The 20,303-nt window shown below is 43.7% G+C and overlaps 1 protein-coding gene across 2 annotated transcripts in view; it reads right to left on the bottom strand.

The window, feature by feature from the left end:
* The window catches only part of ETFQO (electron-transfer flavoprotein:ubiquinone oxidoreductase), a 107,273-nt gene that overhangs the window by 64,674 nt on the left and 22,296 nt on the right, over positions 1–20,303 (bottom strand). For both annotated transcript variants that reach the window (XM_086784778.1, XM_086784777.1), the window contains exons 9-12: positions 19,482–19,550; positions 19,239–19,331; positions 19,034–19,136; positions 2,409–2,545 (exon numbers count right to left, since the gene is read on the bottom strand). In XM_086784778.1, the coding sequence (XP_086640904.1) occupies positions 2,409–2,545; positions 19,034–19,136; positions 19,239–19,331; positions 19,482–19,550 (402 nt within the window). The remainder of the gene's footprint in view (positions 1–2,408; positions 2,546–19,033; positions 19,137–19,238; positions 19,332–19,481; positions 19,551–20,303) is intronic.

The raw sequence follows: 20,303 nt of genomic DNA, 5'->3' as shown, positions 1-20,303 counted from the left end.
GCGCGAGCAGGGGGGGAGCGCGAGCAGGGGGGGAGCGATAGAATAATCCTTGGAATGTGCCTATTCTTTTAGTGGACAAGAAACATAAGACCAAGAGAATGTGTATTAGTTTACTATTAAGGAAAAATATCTTTTGCCAAGGATGGATGACCTTATTGATCGGCTTTGTGGAGCGTGGCACTTCACAAAGATTGATCTAAGGACAAGTTATCATCAGATTAGGATATTTAAGGATAATGTCTTTAAGACTCGGTTTAGAACTAGATATGGGCATTGTGAGTTCTTGGTTTTACCATTCAGACTGACGAATGTGCCGACAACTTTCCAGCAAACGATGAATGATTTATTTTGTCCGTGTCTGAGAAAGTTTGTGATCGTCTTTTTTGACGATATCCTCATGTATAGTAAGACCCTTGAGGAACATGCTCATCATCTAAGAATTGTGTTAGATAGAAGTCATGTTTGCTAATGAAAGCAAATGTGATTTCTTCAAACAAGAGTTGACGTACCTTGGACACATTATCACTATTAATGGTGTCCACATTAATTATGAGAAGATTAGGAAGGTCTGTAAATGTCTAATCCTAAAGACCATTACCCAAGTCAAATCCTTTTTAGAATTTGTCAAATTCTTTTAGACTTTTATTTGGAATTATGCAAAGATTGCTTCGGCTCTTTCGAATCTTTCAAAAGGGGTGAATAAAGGCAAGTACAATAAGTACCAACCTGTTGAGTGGACTCAAGAGTTGGATGGGTGCTTTACTGAATCAAAACATTAAGCAAAATCAACTCTCATTTGTGGAGATTCAATCTGACCTATTTGCCTCTCTCAAGGGCGTGTATCCCCGTGATGGATTCTTTGGTAGGATCTGGGATATTGTTATTGTCGAGGCTGGGACGGCCCCTATTTCTGTTAGTAAGAGGGAGTATTCTATTCGGAATGGTTTGCTCTTTCGAAAGGGAAAGGTCTATGTACCCGAAGTTGATGGTGCGAGGAGTCGCATCATGGTTGAGGGTCCTGCCACGCCTTCTGTTGCACATCCAAGTGTGCTGAGGACTGAGCATCGGGTAAGAAGAGATTTCTTCTAGCCATAGTTGAAGGTTGATGTCGAATAATGTGTTCGAAAATGCCAACAATGCCAAGTCATAAAGCTAAGCGCTTGAGACGAGGTAACTTGTTGATGCCACTAGAAATACCTGAAAAGAAATGGTAAAGTATTTCTATGGATTTTGTGGTTGGTTTACCACGGACTTTGAGGGGGGATAATGCCATTTGGGTGATCATTGACCGACTCACCAAATTGGCTCTCCACAAAAGCGAAAATCTTAGCTATACAGCTTGCTCATTTGTTTATTGAGAAGTTATTTGCCTTTATGGCTTGCCACTTGATATTATTAGTGATTGAAATCCAAAGTTTACTAGACATTTCTGGCATGAAGTATTCAAGAAATTGGATACTAAGTCGAGTATGTGTTCATTTCGCCATCATAAGTTTAATGGCCAGACAGAACGTGTACATCAAACCATAGAAGATATGCAGCGTGGCCAATTGTGGAGCTCTACCTTGGGACTGGGGCATCCCAAGGGTCCAAGCTAGTGGTCAGCCCACTGGTGGGCAGTGCTAGTGAGACAGCCGTGATGGCTCGGAATGCGTGGTATGGACACACATGCTTTGTGGGCACGTGCTTGCTAGGGTTGTGCCGGTGTCTAGCTCAGTGGGTGGCTTACTACCACGTGTGGTGTGGAGCCTACGGTTGGGTGGCATATTTTCCCTTTATTGTATTGTAATATTATGATGATATGCAACAGTGCTAAGTATTGGACGAGCTTTTAGCATGGTATAAACAGTGAGAGTCAGTCTTGGTGAGCACACAAGTAAGTGGAACTTTATGCTGGTGTGTTTCACTATGGAATCCTCTCATGTGGAGAGAGAGAGAGAGAGAGAGAGAGAGAGAAGCAAGTGACAAAACGTACTTCCCTAATCATCAAGCAATTCCTCCAAAGCTTGAAATTCTACTGCACCAAGAGGATCTATTCTCCAATCTTTTGGGGGGGGGTGTGTGTGTGTTGGGAGGGGGGGGGGGGGATGGGATGATGGATGTTATTTATCTGTATTTTCACTATAACTTGTTTTTTAGGGTTTTAAAAATTCTAAACTTTATTTTAACAGTTATCACATCCGAGTAATAAGGTAAGGTAACCACCACCTTCCCAAGTCTTACAACACACTGAAATTCTAAACTTTATTTGAAGGGTTATCACGTCCGAGTAATAAGGTAAGGTAACCGCCTTCCCAAGTCTTACAGCACACTGAAATTTGTTATAAGAAATATGAATAAAATTAGCATAAAGGCCAAATCAAGCTCAATACGCTCCTTCATTTTTGAAATAAGCATCATGCTCTTACCGGTCGAAAATTCCGTGCTTTATAAAGCTCATCCCAAATCCATGAGTTCTTCAAAGCACTCCAATATCCTTCCATATTTGCCTCAGATTCTGGCGCTTCAAAAAATGTTGAAAAGGCTGCTTCAGCCGCCAGCATTCCTGCACTTTCAAAGTGAGACTCAAGAATATGCATCAATTTCCATAATCAAGGTCTTATAAAAGACACTTCAATAAATCAAATACATGATTCATAAGACATGCACACATGCACTCTAAGAAACCCTACAACATGTAAACCTAATGTGTCTCTTCTGACAAGTTCACATGTTCGGACTCTAAGAAACCCTACAACATGTAAACCTAATGTATCTCTTCTGACAAGTTCACATGCACAAATGCACTCTAAGAAACCCTACAACATGTAAACCTAATGGGTCTCTTCTGACAAGTTCACATGTTCAAAAATGCATATGAACAGTCACAACAGTTGTTCTTCGCCACGCTTGCACGCCGTAACTATGTAGACATGCCTTCCCATAGTATGGGAGTGAGTTCAATAGCCATCTACAATCCAAACACCAGGAAGCATATAGTTGCCAGGGAAGAGGTAATGGCTGAAGCAATCCTCCTGCCTTTTGCCGGTCATTCTTGACCCTTTGACAAACCAAGCACTCACTAGCACACTACTCCACATCTCTTTGCAATCATGCCAACCAAAAACAATACCTCAAAATGGCCTGCACAATAGCAAGTATACCTCAGTTTTTGTCGAGGGTTTGTCGCAATCAAACCCTCTCCAAGATCCCCTAAACACATGTTTATCCAAATTAGATTCGGCTCACCGCCCAACCATAAATCCATAAACCGGATCACCCGGAGCACAAGGGTAAAGTCTCCAGTCCATACAGACCATACCAGTAAGCCCTAGTGCCCCATACCACCAAGACCCACCCTAAAGGACCATTAGCAAACCATCTGCACCACTATGGACAAGCAGGATTGGGTTAGCACTCATGACCCATGTTAAGCACAAGGTTACAACAATACAATAACCCACTCCACCCATGGCCCAGGTAAGCACAAGGCTACAACAATAAAATAACCCAATCCCCTCATAACCCTCACTTATATCGCTTTTTTCCATAAAGCTATACTTATGGGAGTATTCACCTATAACTCACTTACGAGTTATTTATAAGCCTTGCCCCTTATAATCAGCACGCTTTCCTAATCTCTCGGCCCCCTAGCCCCCAAGTTATGTCGGCTAACCCTACAATTAGCATCAGGTACATAACATACTTCCCCTCATATATTTCTGTCCTCCAAAAAGAAGTCGGAGAATCTATGCTTCAAACTAGCAATTATCTCCCAAGTTGAGTCCTCCTTGCCCCTATCTTTCCACTTAATCTTGTATTCAAGAATCAACTTATTTATAAGCTTCCAGCTCTGGCTCATGTGGAACGAAGGACAAGTCCTCCACATCAAGAAGTTTCTAAGGTGACAGGAAACCATACACCATCTGAATTTTCAATTATCCAGAAAAGGATGGATGGAGCTCAAAGTGAGTGTTCCATCTATTCAACCAACAATCTACATACTCCTCTCCATAGGAGGGAGGTTGGGAGTCTATTTACATGGAGGACACAAAAACATCTTTTTTAAAAGCAAGGTTTTATTAAAGATTTCAAGAGTCAAAACAAAAATTTAGTGTGCACTTTTCTCATTAGAAAGTGTTAAAAATAACACTAACTCATGGCTCTCACGTTTTCCCTACGCGACCATTTTTTTTTTTTAATGCTTTTCTACGAGTAGAGACTAGGAGAGCTGAGAACATCCAACCAAAGGAGCGGATATGCAGAATATGCACCATAGAGAGGTAGAGGACCACGCCCACTATATGTTTAGATGCCCATTGTTTTATGAATTGCCTCTTCCGGGAGGGGTTCGGGCCTTTAGCATGTGTGATGCAGTATGAGGACCAGAGATATCTCGGGATGTACCTGATAGAGCTCAGATGACATAGGGATAGAGTATTGAGAGGACATGCCGAGAGACAAGGCCAGCCGATACAAGACGTTGCCTAGAGATCCATATACCTAGATGAATCCAGGAACATGCCCAAATTCACCTTTTAGGAACGTGCATGTTATATACTCATGGTAGTCAACCCACAAGACTATATAACTATCAACTCCATTATGCATAGTATGAACTACATACTATATAACTATCAACTCCATTATGCATAGTATGAACTAGATACTACGACATCCCCACTAACGTCATCAGTGCCCAATAGTGGGTGTAGAACTTTGTATCAAGATATGCTCTCACAGACGCACTCCACACACACACATAAGAGCAAATATTCACACAAAGCCCTTCGTACTGAGTTTCTATCAAACCTCCGGAGGGCAGACTCAACCATAATGAAGCCTAGCACTAAGGGAAGTAGCAAATAGAAAGAATTAGTACAACAAAGAAGTAGTTGATAGGGTAAATGCACCACTAAAGACAGAAAGAATAAGCACAATATCAACTGGCTGCAACTCGGACGAAAACTTTACAATGTGAAATCTGCATGTCCGCTAATACGACTAAATTATATACCTAGATGAATCCAGGAACATGCCCAAATTCACCTTTTAGGAACGTGCATGTTATATACTCATGGTAGTCAACCCACAAGACTATATAACTATCAACTCCATTATTCATAGTATGGACTAGATACTACGACATCCCCACTAATATAGTGGGTGTAGAACTCTATATCAAGATATGCTCTCACACACGCACTCCACACACACACACACACACACACATACACACACAAGAGCATATATTCACACAAAGCCCTTCGTACTGAGTTTCTGTCAAACCTCCGGAGATGCAGGGCAGACTAAGCCATAATGAAGCCTAGCACTAAGGGAAGTAGCAAATAGAAAGAATTAGTACAGCAAATAAGTAGTTGCCTAGAGATCCATCACTGATTTCTTCACAGCACAAGCATCCACATCAACCACCCAGGCCAACAATGGCCAAAGTGGATGTTGACGGTTTCGAAGGGAAGATGAATGAGACTTGAAAACCAGAAAAAGGTTCAGACAATTGGACCTTTCAATTGTGTTACACCAACCCTAGTTGAGAGGAGTATTGTCACCAATTGGCCGACCATTTGGTCCATTCCCACATTTTTGCGTCTCGTTCACTTGAGGCCAGGCCAGTGTCTCATGTGAAGAGGCCAGTATTTTGCTGACATGGACGGGAGCCAGACTGGTGCCACCCGTGTGTTAGCAGGATGGTGTCGTATGGACGGGAGCCAGATCAGTGCCACCCGTGTATGACCTGGACTGTGTTCGATCCATGGGACTGTCACGCCATGGAAGGGCCAGTATTCGTGCCGTGTTTTACCTATGGGACTGTCACACCTAGGGAAACTCGTGCCTGGAACTGCGTCTTACCTATGGGACTGTCACTCCATAGGAAGACCAGGTTTTTATGTAATAAATGTCGTGCCAGTTTTGTGCCGACAGATATTTTGTACATGTTCCATGAACGGGAGATATGTCCATGTTACTTTTGCACATGCACACATATTTTGCATGCTTGAAACTGTTTTCGCATGACCTGTATTTGTGTGTTTGCCTGTCTGACGTGTTACTTACTGAGCGGGGACGCCTGCCAGTGAGTCGTGAAGACTGCTCTGTATTCTGACGAGTTTCAGTGCATGTGAACAGGTGGTAAGTATATGGTACATGTTGTTTTAATGTGTTATATTCTAACCCTTTGATTTATAAGGTTAGGGGTTCACATTCATTTAAAAGTGGGCACCCCCTTTGGGCACCCACTTTGGGGCCAAGGTGGGGAGCCTCACTTTTAAGTGAGTGTGGGGGTGGGCATGGTCACCAACCCCCACTAATCCCCCACATGCATGGTGGGTATCACTAAGGTTAACTCCACATGAATTTTATTAAGAAAGGGCCCTCCTCTTCAAGCGTGGCATGCATCGCTTCTCTCTTACGAGGAGAACCAGGCGGCTACCATCTCTGCGCTTGCTCTTCTACCGGCTGGAGTTCATCTTGTTGCTGCTTCAGGATACTACAGCTACACAAGAGGCGACTGCCCCTTCATAGGCTGGCTGCAACTGCCCCTCTACAGGCGACTCCTCCCATCTCTATTACTGGCGACTGAATTCTACTGCAGGTGGCTGCGTTGAGTTACCTACAGGCTGGGCTGCCTTCTGTGCACTGGTATTACCTACAGGCTGCGCTGCCCTCTACTGTGCGCTGCCCTTTACTGTGCGCTGGTATTCCATACAAAAGCTGCCATCACCTGAAGGCTGCGCTGCCCCATGTGCGTTGGTGTTTACCCTCTACAGGCTGGCTGGAACCCTCTCCTACAGGCGACTGCACCATAGGCTGCGCTGCCCCTACTCAGTGCTGGAGTTATCTGCAGGCTGCACACTACTCCCTCCGTCCTCTCCTATAGTCGGCTGCCTACCCTGCACAGCAGCTGCCACCTCTGGAGGGCTACGTTTCCCTTCCTACAAGACAGCCAGCTCTTCACAGCAAGGTAACTACACATACTACTCTTTCTGCTCCCCTTGCTAGTGGGCACTCCTACTCTCACAGCAGGCGGCTGTGGAACTTCGTGGTGGTGCTGGTCTTGATAGTTCCACACTAGACAACTCTTTCTCCAACAAAGGTGGTTTCATCCTCAGCAAACACTACTAGTTTTGGTCTTCTATCATCCACCTACAAGTAAGTGATTTTCAGATTTGAGTAAAGTTCTATATGTTTAAATCTGATAAAAGATTCGCCCCGCTCGGCCTACACCCGTTCGGTGCCGGGTTGTCCAAGCTATATGGGCGAACCTCGGTCCAAAGGTGCTGAGATCGGGAGAGCCAGGCGTTAGTACGAGAGCGCCTGTCTGTGCGTGGTCTCGGAACACCAGTGTGGTGCTCTCCGCGGAGTCCAGTGAAAGCACAGGACCGTAGTGATTGGACCACACTAGTGGTCGTTCTGCTCCGAGTTTTTCTACATCGAAATTCGAGTTATTTGTTTAATACTGTTTTCATATGTACATGGACATGATCTGGTTCTCAGAACCCATGGAGCATTGTATTCTTTAAATACTCCCAATAAATATATCATATATTGAGGGGGGGGTCGGCCCGTTCCGGCCCCAGTGCTGGTGTCCATCTTTCCATTTCTGTTCATTCAAATTTCAAGTTGTTTTAAGTTGTCTATTTCATATTGGTGGTTTTAAAAGTTGTGCTATTAAACGTGTAGGTGTCCAACTGAGTCTTTCCCACTTGACGGGATCGGTTTCATTGGTATCAGAGCACGGTTGTTTCCCTCTTCCTAGTGGGGAAACGAACCTGTGTATTGGACATCCCGCTTATAGCAAACTTTGAACACAATGGACAGCCAAGGCAACCCTTTGGAAGTACCAAATTCGAGGGGTCTCTCTAGTGCTTCTCGTGGGTCTGATGCCCTGCGAGGTAGACACAAGCCTCTTGAAAGGGTTCTGGATAGTGAATCCAAAGGTCAACTGTCTCCAGGAAAGACAGTTATGCTTGAACAAGACCCTGATGCTATGAGGGCTGAAATGGAACATATGAGAAAACTTTTGCAGGCTCAAGAGCAAGAATTGAAGTTTTTGCATGAAGATCCTCATCTGCAAAGTGCTATCGAAGCCAGGAAGGCTGATGCTATGGTTGATGTAACCTTTGAATCTATGGCTCGTGAAGTGGGCAAGAAACCAAGGGAGTTGGCACTTGCCTATCTCCTTCGCAAAGGTGATATCAAAGAGGGGGATGACGGAGAGCTAAAATTCAGAAATCCACCTCGTTTAAAGCATGGAGATCCTGCATCCCAGAGGCTGAAATCTTATATGCAAAAGGAAGAGGTGACTGTCACTTCTCGTCATGCATCCTCTCCCCAAGGCACTAAGCCTGACAGAAATATGTATGCCAGTGCTCATGGAGGGCACGAAAGTCACATGCATGCAAGATATGTATCTCATGGTGACAGGTCTGCTTCCAGGAAAATTTTGCCTTCTGAGTTGTCTCATGGAGAGACCATGCCATATGCAGGTAAGTCACATGCATCTGAGCTTCGAGTTCGTGGAGCACATGCCACCGTGCCCCATGAAGCTTCTATGACGGCCCATGGAGCCCATGCAGACAGGGCTACCCCGTTGGATAAGGGGAAAAGAAAAAGAGAGGACCATGAGCCTCATGCCAGGAAGCTCAAGGAGTTCAAAGCAGGTGATAAATCTGTTAAATTTGATGTATTTCATGGTGAACATGATGCTTCTAAGGTGTTAGCGTTTGTGGCACAGTTCGACATTGCCTTTAGTGATGAGGATTTCACAGAAAAGTCGAAGGTGCGCCATGCTAGCATGTTTCTCAAAGGCACTGCTGCTCATTGGTGGATCACCGAAAAGATCACCAAGGATCCCATCTCTACTTGGAAGGAATTCAAAGACAGATTTTATGCTCAGTTCTTGCCACCCAATGCAGAGCAAACTCTCACTCAAAAGTGGGATAGGCTGGAACAAAAAGATAATGAGAGTGTGCAACAGTATGTGAACAAATTTTGGAAAGTGTTGCTGGAAGTGACTCCCTTCATGCTAATCTCTGAGGAGGAAAGAAAGAGGAAGTTTCGTTCTGGATTGCAACCTGCTTATAGATCGGGTATTGAATTGCACCCAAAACATACGTTGCAACAACTCACAGCTTCTGCACTTGCTACAGAGCAATTGGTGCTCAAGATCAAGCAAGATCAAGGAGGTTCCAAGGCGAAGGACAAGGCTGCCCCAAATCAGCAAAAGGGTGGACAGCCACCTAAAAAGAACTTCCGGGAGCCTTACAAGGGTGGTAAAGCTGAAAATAAAGAACAGGGCCCAAGAAAGAATAAATTTGGATTAACCCCGGAGCAAAGAGAGCAATATGCTAAGGATGGAAAATGCTTTTCTTGTGGTAGCAAAGACCACATGTTCCGGCAATGCCCAGATCGCAAACCAAAGCACGAGGACAAGCATACCAAAGCAAATGTTCATGCAGTTCCTGACGTGCAAGGTAATACAGGTCATGATGCTAAAGAGAGAATGGTTTGCAAGGCATGGGGGCAAGTTAAGGATCAGCCCGCACTCTTCATGTTTGATGACTGTGCAACTGACAATTTCATCTCTATGCAAATGGCAGCTGCATTGGGTATTGAGGTTGAAAACATGGGACCTCAGATTGAAGCCGAAGCTGCATTCATTGGTAAAGAGGTGCAGGTTACCCCTTTGATTGGGAAGTTGCGTATTCATATACAGGGCTACCTTGACAATGAGCATTTCTTAGTTGCTCCTTTGAATGGATGTGATGCATTGTTGGGCAAGCCGTGGCATCATAGGCTTGAGCCCCGCAAAGACTACAAGTCCAATATGATTTCTTTTATGCATAAAGGCCGCATGCACTTTATTGATGCTGGCAAAGAAGGGGATTCCATCCCAGTTGTATCACACATCCAAATTAATAAAGCAATGAAAAAGAGTCTTTCAGCGTACTTGATTTTTGTGCGTGATAGTCTTGTGCCAAATCATCAAAGTGTGGATGCTATGTCTAATGATAGGCTGAATTTTCTTAATGCATTCAAAGACTGTTTTGCTGACTCATTGCCAGGTGAACTACCTCCCCAAAGGCCTGAAGATCATTGCATAGATCTTGTGCCAGGTAGTTCTCCACCTAACAAACCCGCATACCGAGTGAGTGCTGCACAACAAGAAGAAATTATGAAGCAGGTTAACGAGCTTTTAGAGAAAGGTTTGGTTCAGCCCAGTTCCTCACCTTACTGCTCTCCTGTGCTTCTTGTTCAAAAGAAGGACGGATCATTCCGTATGTGTGTAGACTATAGAGCTTTGAACAAGCTTACCATCAAGAACAGATTTCCTATTCCACGTATTGATGATATCTTGGATAAGCTTGATGGCTCAGCTTGCTTTAGCAGACTTGATTTGAAGAGTGGTTATCACCAGATACGTGTGGTACCGCAAGATGTCCATAAGACTGCATTCAGAACAGCCTTCGGATTATATGAATTCTTGGTAATGCCTTTTGGTCTCACCAATGCTCCTGCTACTTTTAATCGTATGATGGATAGGATATTCCGATCCCATCGTAAGTTTACAGGAGTCTTCTTTGATGATATCTTGGTTTTCTCCAAGAATGAGCAGGAACACAGAACTCATTTGGTCACAGTGTTCGAAGAGTTGCGGAAGCATAAACTTTTCGTCAATGCCAAGAAAAGTGAGTTTTTCCTTTCAGAGATTCATTATCTAGGACATATTGTATCCAAGGATGGAGTTACAATGGATCCTGCAAAGATAGAGACTATTCGGAATTGGCCCGAACTGCAAAACGTACATCAAGTACGAAGTTTTCTGGGATTATGTTCGTACTACAGGCGTTTCATAAGGCATTTTGCTATGATTGCCACTCCTCTACATGATCTCACGAAGAAGAAAACTGTTTTCAAATGGACTTCAAAGGAACAGGATGCTTTCTTGCAGCTCAAGCATGCGATCATATGTGGTCCAGTATTGATAGTTCCTGACTTGCACAAGTCATTCGTGGTTGAATGTGATGCTTGTGGTGATTGCATAGGAGCTGTCCTAAATCAAGAAGGGCATGCAATTGCATACGAGAGTCGTCGTTTGCATGATGCTGAGCTTCATATGGATATCTATGAGAAAGAGCTCTTGGCTGTAATTCACGCCTTAAAGATTTGGAAACACTACCTTCTTGGGGCTGAATTTGTGGTCAAGACAGATCATCAAAGCTTGAGATACTTTTTATCTCAAACCAAGCTTTCAGAGAAGCAAATGAGAATGGCGAATTTTCTTTCCATGTTTCATTTTCAGATTGTGCATACTCCAGGAAAGAAAAATGTAGTGGCCGATGCACTATCTAGGAGGCCTTATATTGCTGCAGTCTCAGTGGCCTCTCATGGAGATCTATCTGCTATGAGAGATTTGTATCATTTGGATGCTGATTTTTGCCATATATGGACTGATTTGATGGCTGGTCATTCACATGCCTCTTATGTTATCAATGAGGGTTATCTCATGAAGGATAATTGCCTATGTGTGGTGAAGGATTTGCGTCCAAAGGTTATGGACGAATGTCATGCTCCACCTTATGCTGGTCATAGAGGTATTATGCCTACTACTCGCATGATTCAGAGATATTTCTTTTGGCCAAGCATGCGTAAAGACATTGAGGCTTATGTGCGTGAATGTATTACTTGTCAAAAGGTAAAATTCGACAGGCAAAAGCCTCCAGGTTTGCTTCAGCCATTGCCTATTCCCTCGCAACCTTGGGAAAGTATCACGATGGATTTTATTATGGATTTGCCTAGATCCCAGCATGGGAATGATGCTATTTGGACTATTGTGGACAGGTTTAGCAAGCAAGCTCACTTCTTGCCCGTCAAGAAAACCATTAAAGCTGATCACATGGTAAAGCTTTTTCTTGCTAATATTTTCAAGCATCATGGTATACCTAAGTCCATTGTTGGGGATAGAGATCCCAGGACTACAAGCCTATTTTGGAGGGCTTTGTTTGATAATATGGGTACTAAGCTTGAGTTTTCATCAGCTTATCATCCCCAAACGGATGGCCAAAGTGAAGCTGCGAATTCAGCTGTGTTGGATTTATTGAAGTGTTATGTGGCAGATCAAAAGAGTGCATGGGAGAAGTATCTTCCACTTGTTGAGTTTGCTTACAACAATACAATCCATGCTTCCACAGGAAAGGCTCCATTTGAGGTTGTTTATGGCAGAGTGGTCTTGCCACCCATCCTTCGTACCAAGGATGAGATTTTTGCTGCTGATGAATATGTTCGTGACTTAGATGTTGCCTTTGGTCAGGTCCGGACAGCCATTGCAAGATCTCAGGATAAGCATAAAAAGGCTGCTGACAAGCATAGAAGGGACATGGAAGTCAAAGAAGGTGATTGGGTATTGCTGAAATTTGAGAAGGCTAGGCTTCGAAAGAGGCCAGGACGAGAAGGATCATATCCTAAGCTTTCTCCTCGCTATTATGGACCCTTCAAGGTGATTCACAAGATCAATGAAGTGTCATACAGGCTTGCTTTACCTAGTCATTGGAAGATTCACAATGCTTTTCATGTGAGTCTATTTCGGAAATATGTGGGGCCAGATCCTGATGAGCCTGTCACAGAAGATCCGCCAGAAATTGAAGAGCTTGAGGAGATCCTCCAGCCAGAACAGATTGTTTTTCACAAGGAGAGAAAGCTACCTGCAGGAAAGCTTTCCAGGAGATACCTTGTGAAGTTTAAGAATTATTTGCCTATTGATGCCAAGTGGGTAAATGAGGATTATTTTGCAGATTATCCGCAATTGTTGCAGGCATATCTTGAGGCTTTTAAGTTGAGGTCAACTCTTTAGAAGCCCGGGGGGATGTCACCAATTGGCCGACCATTTGGTCCATTCCCACATTTTTGCGTCTCGTTCACTTGAGGCCAGGCCAGTGTCTCATGTGAAGAGGCCAGTATTTTGCTGACATGGACGGGAGCCAGACTGGTGCCACCCGTGTGTTAGCAGGATGGTGTCGTATGGACGGGAGCCAGATCAGTGCCACCCGTGTATGACCTGGACTGTGTTCGATCCATGGGACTGTCACGCCATGGAAGGGCCAGTATTCGTGCCGTGTTTTACCTATGGGACTGTCACACCTAGGGAAACTCGTGCCTGGAACTGCGTCTTACCTATGGGACTGTCACTCCATAGGAAGACCAGGTTTTTATGTAATAAATGTCGTGCCAGTTTTGTGCCGACAGATATTTTGTACATGTTCCATGAACGGGAGATATGTCCATGTTACTTTTGCACATGCACACATATTTTGCATGCTTGAAACTGTTTTCGCATGACCTGTATTTGTGTGTTTGCCTGTCTGACGTGTTACTTACTGAGCGGGGACGCCTGCCAGTGAGTCGTGAAGACTGCTCTGTATTCTGACGAGTTTCAGTGCATGTGAACAGGTGGTAAGTATATGGTACATGTTGTTTTAATGTGTTATATTCTAACCCTTTGATTTATAAGGTTAGGGGTTCACATTCATTTAAAAGTGGGCACCCCCTTTGGGCACCCACTTTGGGGCCAAGGTGGGGAGCCTCACTTTTAAGTGAGTGTGGGGGTGGGCATGGTCACCAACCCCCACTAATCCCCCACATGCATGGTGGGTATCACTAAGGTTAACTCCACATGAATTTTATTAAGAAAGGGCCCTCCTCTTCAAGCGTGGCATGCATCGCTTCTCTCTTACGAGGAGAACCAGGCGGCTACCATCTCTGCGCTTGCTCTTCTACCGGCTGGAGTTCATCTTGTTGCTGCTTCAGGATACTACAGCTACACAAGAGGCGACTGCCCCTTCATAGGCTGGCTGCAACTGCCCCTCTACAGGCGACTCCTCCCATCTCTATTACTGGCGACTGAATTCTACTGCAGGTGGCTGCGTTGAGTTACCTACAGGCTGGGCTGCCTTCTGTGCACTGGTATTACCTACAGGCTGCGCTGCCCTCTACTGTGCGCTGCCCTTTACTGTGCGCTGGTATTCCATACAAAAGCTGCCATCACCTGAAGGCTGCGCTGCCCCATGTGCGTTGGTGTTTACCCTCTACAGGCTGGCTGGAACCCTCTCCTACAGGCGACTGCACCATAGGCTGCGCTGCCCCTACTCAGTGCTGGAGTTATCTGCAGGCTGCACACTACTCCCTCCGTCCTCTCCTATAGTCGGCTGCCTACCCTGCACAGCAGCTGCCACCTCTGGAGGGCTACGTTTCCCTTCCTACAAGACAGCCAGCTCTTCACAGCAAGGTAACTACACATACTACTCTTTCTGCTCCCCTTGCTAGTGGGCACTCCTACTCTCACAGCAGGCGGCTGTGGAACTTCGTGGTGGTGCTGGTCTTGATAGTTCCACACTAGACAACTCTTTCTCCAACAAAGGTGGTTTCATCCTCAGCAAACACTACTAGTTTTGGTCTTCTATCATCCACCTACAAGTAAGTGATTTTCAGATTTGAGTAAAGTTCTATATGTTTAAATCTGATAAAAGATTCGCCCCGCTCGGCCTACACCCGTTCGGTGCCGGGTTGTCCAAGCTATATGGGCGAACCTCGGTCCAAAGGTGCTGAGATCGGGAGAGCCAGGCGTTAGTACGAGAGCGCCTGTCTGTGCGTGGTCTCGGAACACCAGTGTGGTGCTCTCCGCGGAGTCCAGTGAAAGCACAGGACCGTAGTGATTGGACCACACTAGTGGTCGTTCTGCTCCGAGTTTTTCTACATCGAAATTCGAGTTATTTGTTTAATACTGTTTTCATATGTACATGGACATGATCTGGTTCTCAGAACCCATGGAGCATTGTATTCTTTAAATACTCCCAATAAATATATCATATATTGAGGGGGGGGTCGGCCCGTTCCGGCCCCAGTGCTGGTGTCCATCTTTCCATTTCTGTTCATTCAAATTTCAAGTTGTTTTAAGTTGTCTATTTCATATTGGTGGTTTTAAAAGTTGTGCTATTAAACGTGTAGGTGTCCAACTGAGTCTTTCCCACTTGACGGGATCGGTTTCAAGTATAGAATGTAATCATTTGCACAAAGCTTGAAGAAGATGTGTCTGCCACTACTAAAGGTGCCTGCTGCAGCTTGGATATGCCCACATGTAGGGAGAGGGTGGTTTCACAGATCTGCTGATACTGCCTTTTTGTTGGGTGGGGGCACCAATATGTCTTATTGCTAGATGCCATCTTGTCAGCAACCCTTCCTGAGAGGCATGGTAAATAGGCAGATCAATCCTAGTTATAGCAAGCTGTGTCTCCTGATCGGGTTGAAATCCACCCAGCACACGAGAAAACCCTAACCCTAGATGCGACGTCAAGTATAAACCTGGAGAAGAATGTAATCATTTGCACAAAGCTTGAAGAAGATGTGTCTGCCACTACTAAAGGTGCCTGCTGCAGATTGGATATGCCCACATATAGGGAGAGTGTGGTTTCACAGATCTGCTAATACTGCCTTTTTGTTGGGTGGGGGCATCAATATGTCTTATTGCTCGATGCCATCTTGTCAGCAAACCTTCCTGAGAGGCATGGTCAATAGGCGGATCAATCCTAGTTATAGCAAGCTGTGTCTCCTGATCGGGTTAAAATCCACCCAACACAGGAGAAAACCCTAACCCTAGATGCGACATCAAATATAAACCTGGAGAAGAAGTTAGATGAAGAGTGCTCCCATAAAAGATGAAACCCTAGCATGCCATACTTTGTCTAACAAGCCAACCGCATATATATACCCGTGACCCTCGGCATCTAGTTTGTACCTTACAAGCCACACACCATACTCACATGCTCCCTATGTCTTGTTGGCATTCCCATGCTACACATCACTAGGTCTTAGGCCTACATCCGTCACCCAAACACCTTGTCAGCTACGGACAAGCATTCACACTTATTAGCTAAATGGTGATGTGTCATCATATGCCACCAATGGGTCCCACACACTTCGGTCAAGTACATGGACTCTCATGACAAACACGGCTCCCTCAACCTTGAGTAATATACACCCCTATTATTGGTATAATGAATCAAAGTAGAGTTGACTCCTCATTTATTTAACAAAACATGATATGCCACTTATTAGCAACCTTAGTTCCCCACACATGAACTACTAGTTTCTTAGATCACTTGTCCTTTGAACTTCAACTTGGGTTCTCGAGTCACTTGCTTCTTGAACCAAAACACACACCTAGATCGCGTGATCTTTGGTGTTATCTCAAAGCCAAATCAAATGCACCAATGGCTACAAAATTGCACTACCAAACGACAAATGGTTGCAAATAACTGCATTCTATACTCCCTTCAACAAAGGCTGGTGTAACACAATCCAAAGGTCCAGTTGACTTAACCTTTTCTTGGTTTAAGTCTCATACATCTTCCCCTCAAAACCATCAGCATTGATGGAAATTGGGAGAGAGGAGAGAAGGAGATTAAAACATATAACATGAGCTTAAGGAGGTTCAAAGGTTAAGAACTTCATAATGGATAATTAAGCATAATCAATGGGATTAACATAAGATTAAAAGAGCTTAATCAAGACACAAGAGATAATGATAATCACACACACACACGATGTGCATTGCATTAGATGTGAAAATTTATAGGCAAGAGATACAAGCTGTGATACATCATCGATGAGATATGAAAACTCCACATTCTCCTCCTTGATTGTAGGAAAACGGTGGAGAGAATGTTGGAGTGAAAGAGGTGCCTCCTTTAATAAGGATAAAAGTAAAATGTCCCATATTACTATTGAGACCTTAGGAGAACAACCATATGTTTGGGTCACTATTTCTAACACCCTCCCATGAACCAAACATGGGTAAAGACCCAAAAAAAAAAAAAAGGCTAAGATGACCTAGACTTGAATGCCCTCCCACAATCAAAGGTAGCTACAAAGCTTGAGATACAATGGTTATGATGACCAAGGTAAAGACCGCAAACAAAAGTGGTTGTCTCACAAAGAAAGATATCCATGTGAAAGATGGTACATCAAAGCAAAACCTTGGTTTACAATGTCATGGAAAAAAGTACCTAAGCTTTAAACAAAATGTGAGAGTAGAGTGGACCAAGTCCATCAAAAGGCATAATCACAATCATCAAAGCAAAGGTTGGCCTCATGGGTGGCCTTCAATGGAGAGTCTTCTTCTTTCTTCTCTATCTTGGAGCTAGAGCTGGTGTCGACAGAGATTTTGTCGATGTAGAGCTTGCTAACGATGTGAAAACAATCATCCAATGCAAGAAATGTTTTCACCTTCTTCCTTTTACCCATTAAAAACATTATAAGCCATGCCTTAAAATAAATATAAAGGTCTTTTCCATGAAGGCCAATCTCTAATCCCTTACACAAATTGAGATATGGCATGATTGATGTATTTATGGAAACCAATGTTATCTCTCACTGTCACTTTTGTACTCCCCCATATTCATGTATTCATGTATCCATGTACTCATGTATCCCATTTTGACTAGTAGCATTAGCTTCCCACTCTCCCTAGTTGCTGCTTCCGGATGCCCCCTACTGATGTATTGTGGGGCTAGATACTTACCTTCAGTTCTTTCTTTTCTTTTCCAGACAGTGTATTAGATGTCACATGGTTGTAACTTTGGTCTCATAGGTCACTTTAGCCTTTTGAAGACGTTAATACAACATTTCATTTCATTTCATTTCTCAATGCATGTGAGCGGATCCAAACTTTTGGAGATGATGCATAGGATTTGTCCATCTAAACAGCTGCTTAAAGAGCACAAAATACTTCCCTTTTAAAAATTTGATTTTTTTTTGTCCAAAATAGATGGGTGGCAGTGGCCTACAACGCACTGATCGGATCTCTGAGCTTTGTCTTCTTAATCACTTTTGTGTGCCGATTATAATGTTTTTCTAGTTGCTGCCGGCGGCTACACTGCGCTGGTGCTACACTATCTGTTGTGGGGCTTGTGTGAGCTACACTCTCCTTCTGCTCAACTACTAATGTTTACTAATTCCAGCACGCTTGTGCGAGTAAGTGGGAGCTGCTCACAACCACACTAGTAGTATGATGCATCATGCCATCGTATGATGTTGGCGTCTCTGTAGATAGAGCACTTTGATGCTGCTGTTGATGACTGGCCTGCTATTGACGACTGGGATAGCGCTATATGAAATCCGACTAGGGAGCTGAGTGGACTGAGGGAGAATAACGAGATGAGGTGTGGCTAGTTTGCACACAAGTAGGCACAGGCTCTTATACCATTTGATGGAAATTAGGAGAGAGGAGAGAAGGAGATTAAAGCATATAACATGAGCTCAAGGAGGTTCAAAGATTAAGTACTTCATAATGGATAATTAAGCATAATCAATGGAATTAACACAAGATTAAAAGAGCTTAATCAAGACACAAGAGATAATGATAATCACAAACACACACAAACACACACATGATGTGCTTTGCATTAGATGTGCCAATTTATAGGCAAGAGATACAAGCTGTGATACATCATCGATGAGATATGAAAACTCCATATTCTCCTCCTTGATTGTAGGAAAACGGAGGAGAGAATTTAGGAGTGAAAGAGGTGCTCCTTTAATAAGGATAAAAGTAAAATGTCCCCTATTACTATTGAGACCTTAGGAGAACAACCATATGTTTGGGTCACTATTTCTAACAAGCATCCACTTTGGCCATTACTTGGATCCAAAGTAACACTCAAGTCATTTGATGTCGCATTCATCACCCGTGGCCTTATGGAATGCTACTAACTTGCATGGGCATGTGTGAGCCTTTACCATGTATGAGATGGCGAGTAAAGAAGGCATACATCCGAAGACAAAAGGTTTCTTGGAGAGAGAAGCCATGAAAACTGCCACAAGACTAGTTTACCTAATGCATGAGGGCCATGGCAGCATTATAAGAGTTGCTTATACAACAGGCCTGAATGAGAATCACAAAAGGACTCAGACACCTTCTATATTAGGGTACTCCCAAGGAACAGCAGCAGTAATGTTTTCCAACGTGAAACAAGTGCAGTACCTGATTTCATTGCAGTATGGGTGCCTTTGATTTTTGGCACGTTAAGAAAACCAGCAGAGCAGCCTATAAGGGCACCCCCTGGAAAAACGGGTTTTGGTATCGACTGTCAAACAAATGTACACTCTTTAGTAGTAAAAAATAGCAAAGCACCTCTCCAAACACCACATAGAATCTTGCAGGTAATGGACCTCTATCCCATGAGTACCTGGAACCCACCCTCATTCAGGGTGCGAGCTCCATACTGTACAACAGTACCACCCTCAAAAAGAGGCTTTACTGATGGATGCTTCTTGAATCTCTGGCCAAACAAATGCCAAAAAGTATTTTTGCCATGATAACGTTGGAAAAAGGCCAAATAGAAAGAAAAAAAAGATATGAAAAGCTAAGTCACTTGATAATTACTCCATTTGGCATGGAGAAAGGTACCATATGATGTGGAGAAAGGTACCTGAAACTCCTCATAAATATTTAAATAAGGATTTCTGTAATCAAGAGCCACAACAAGTCCCACTGCCACCTGAAAAGCAATACAAATGACACAGCTCAAACAAAAAACCAACACACTTATCGTTTTGAAAGACAACAGTAAATTTTATTTTCGCAATCAGTGGGGTGTCAATGTTGAAACTCCATGCAGCTCTCATGAACAATCTCAAGGCCCCAGCTCACAAGTAACTACACAAAATGCCTTGGTGTGACTCCTGCTAACTGAATTTAGGATCCAGAAGCACACCATCTTTGTTCTCTGCTTTTCCTCAACTACCGCAAGCATTGCCTCCTCACACAATGCAAGTACTAGACAGAGATCTTCAAATCAATGACAATCTTCACCCAACTTGTAGCCATATCATGACCTATGACATACCAGGACAATAGGCCTGCCAAAGGCCCAATCAGCTCACATATATGTGCTGCAACAACCCTCCTCCTATCTTGGGACCCATTCACAGCCAAAAATTGATGATGCCATGTTGTGGGGCTGCCTTGGAAGCGTGAATAGGCCGTACACAGATCAAGAAGCTGAGAACTAGCCAAAAAGCACAGCGCTCAGCCCAAAAAAGGCATTATTTAAAAAAAAACCAATTAGTGGACTTCTACATTATTATTAAGGTCACCAGCTAAAACTAAGGTTAAAAACAAATGAAAAGATTAAAAAATGTTAATATTTACCACCTGTAAAACCCACAAGCCAAATACTAATGCATAGAATAAATAAATCCCTTTAGCCACTCGCCATCTTTGGTTCCATGCAATGTCCAAGTCCAAAAAC

This window comes from Cibotium barometz, chromosome 47, assembly GCF_041138505.1.
Source record: "Cibotium barometz isolate CiBa-2024 chromosome 47, ASM4113850v1, whole genome shotgun sequence".
NCBI classification, from domain to species: Eukaryota; Viridiplantae; Streptophyta; class Polypodiopsida; order Cyatheales; family Cibotiaceae; genus Cibotium; species Cibotium barometz.
The sequence above is the reverse complement of the archived record's forward strand: the minus strand, read 5'-3'. Positions and strand labels throughout refer to the sequence as shown.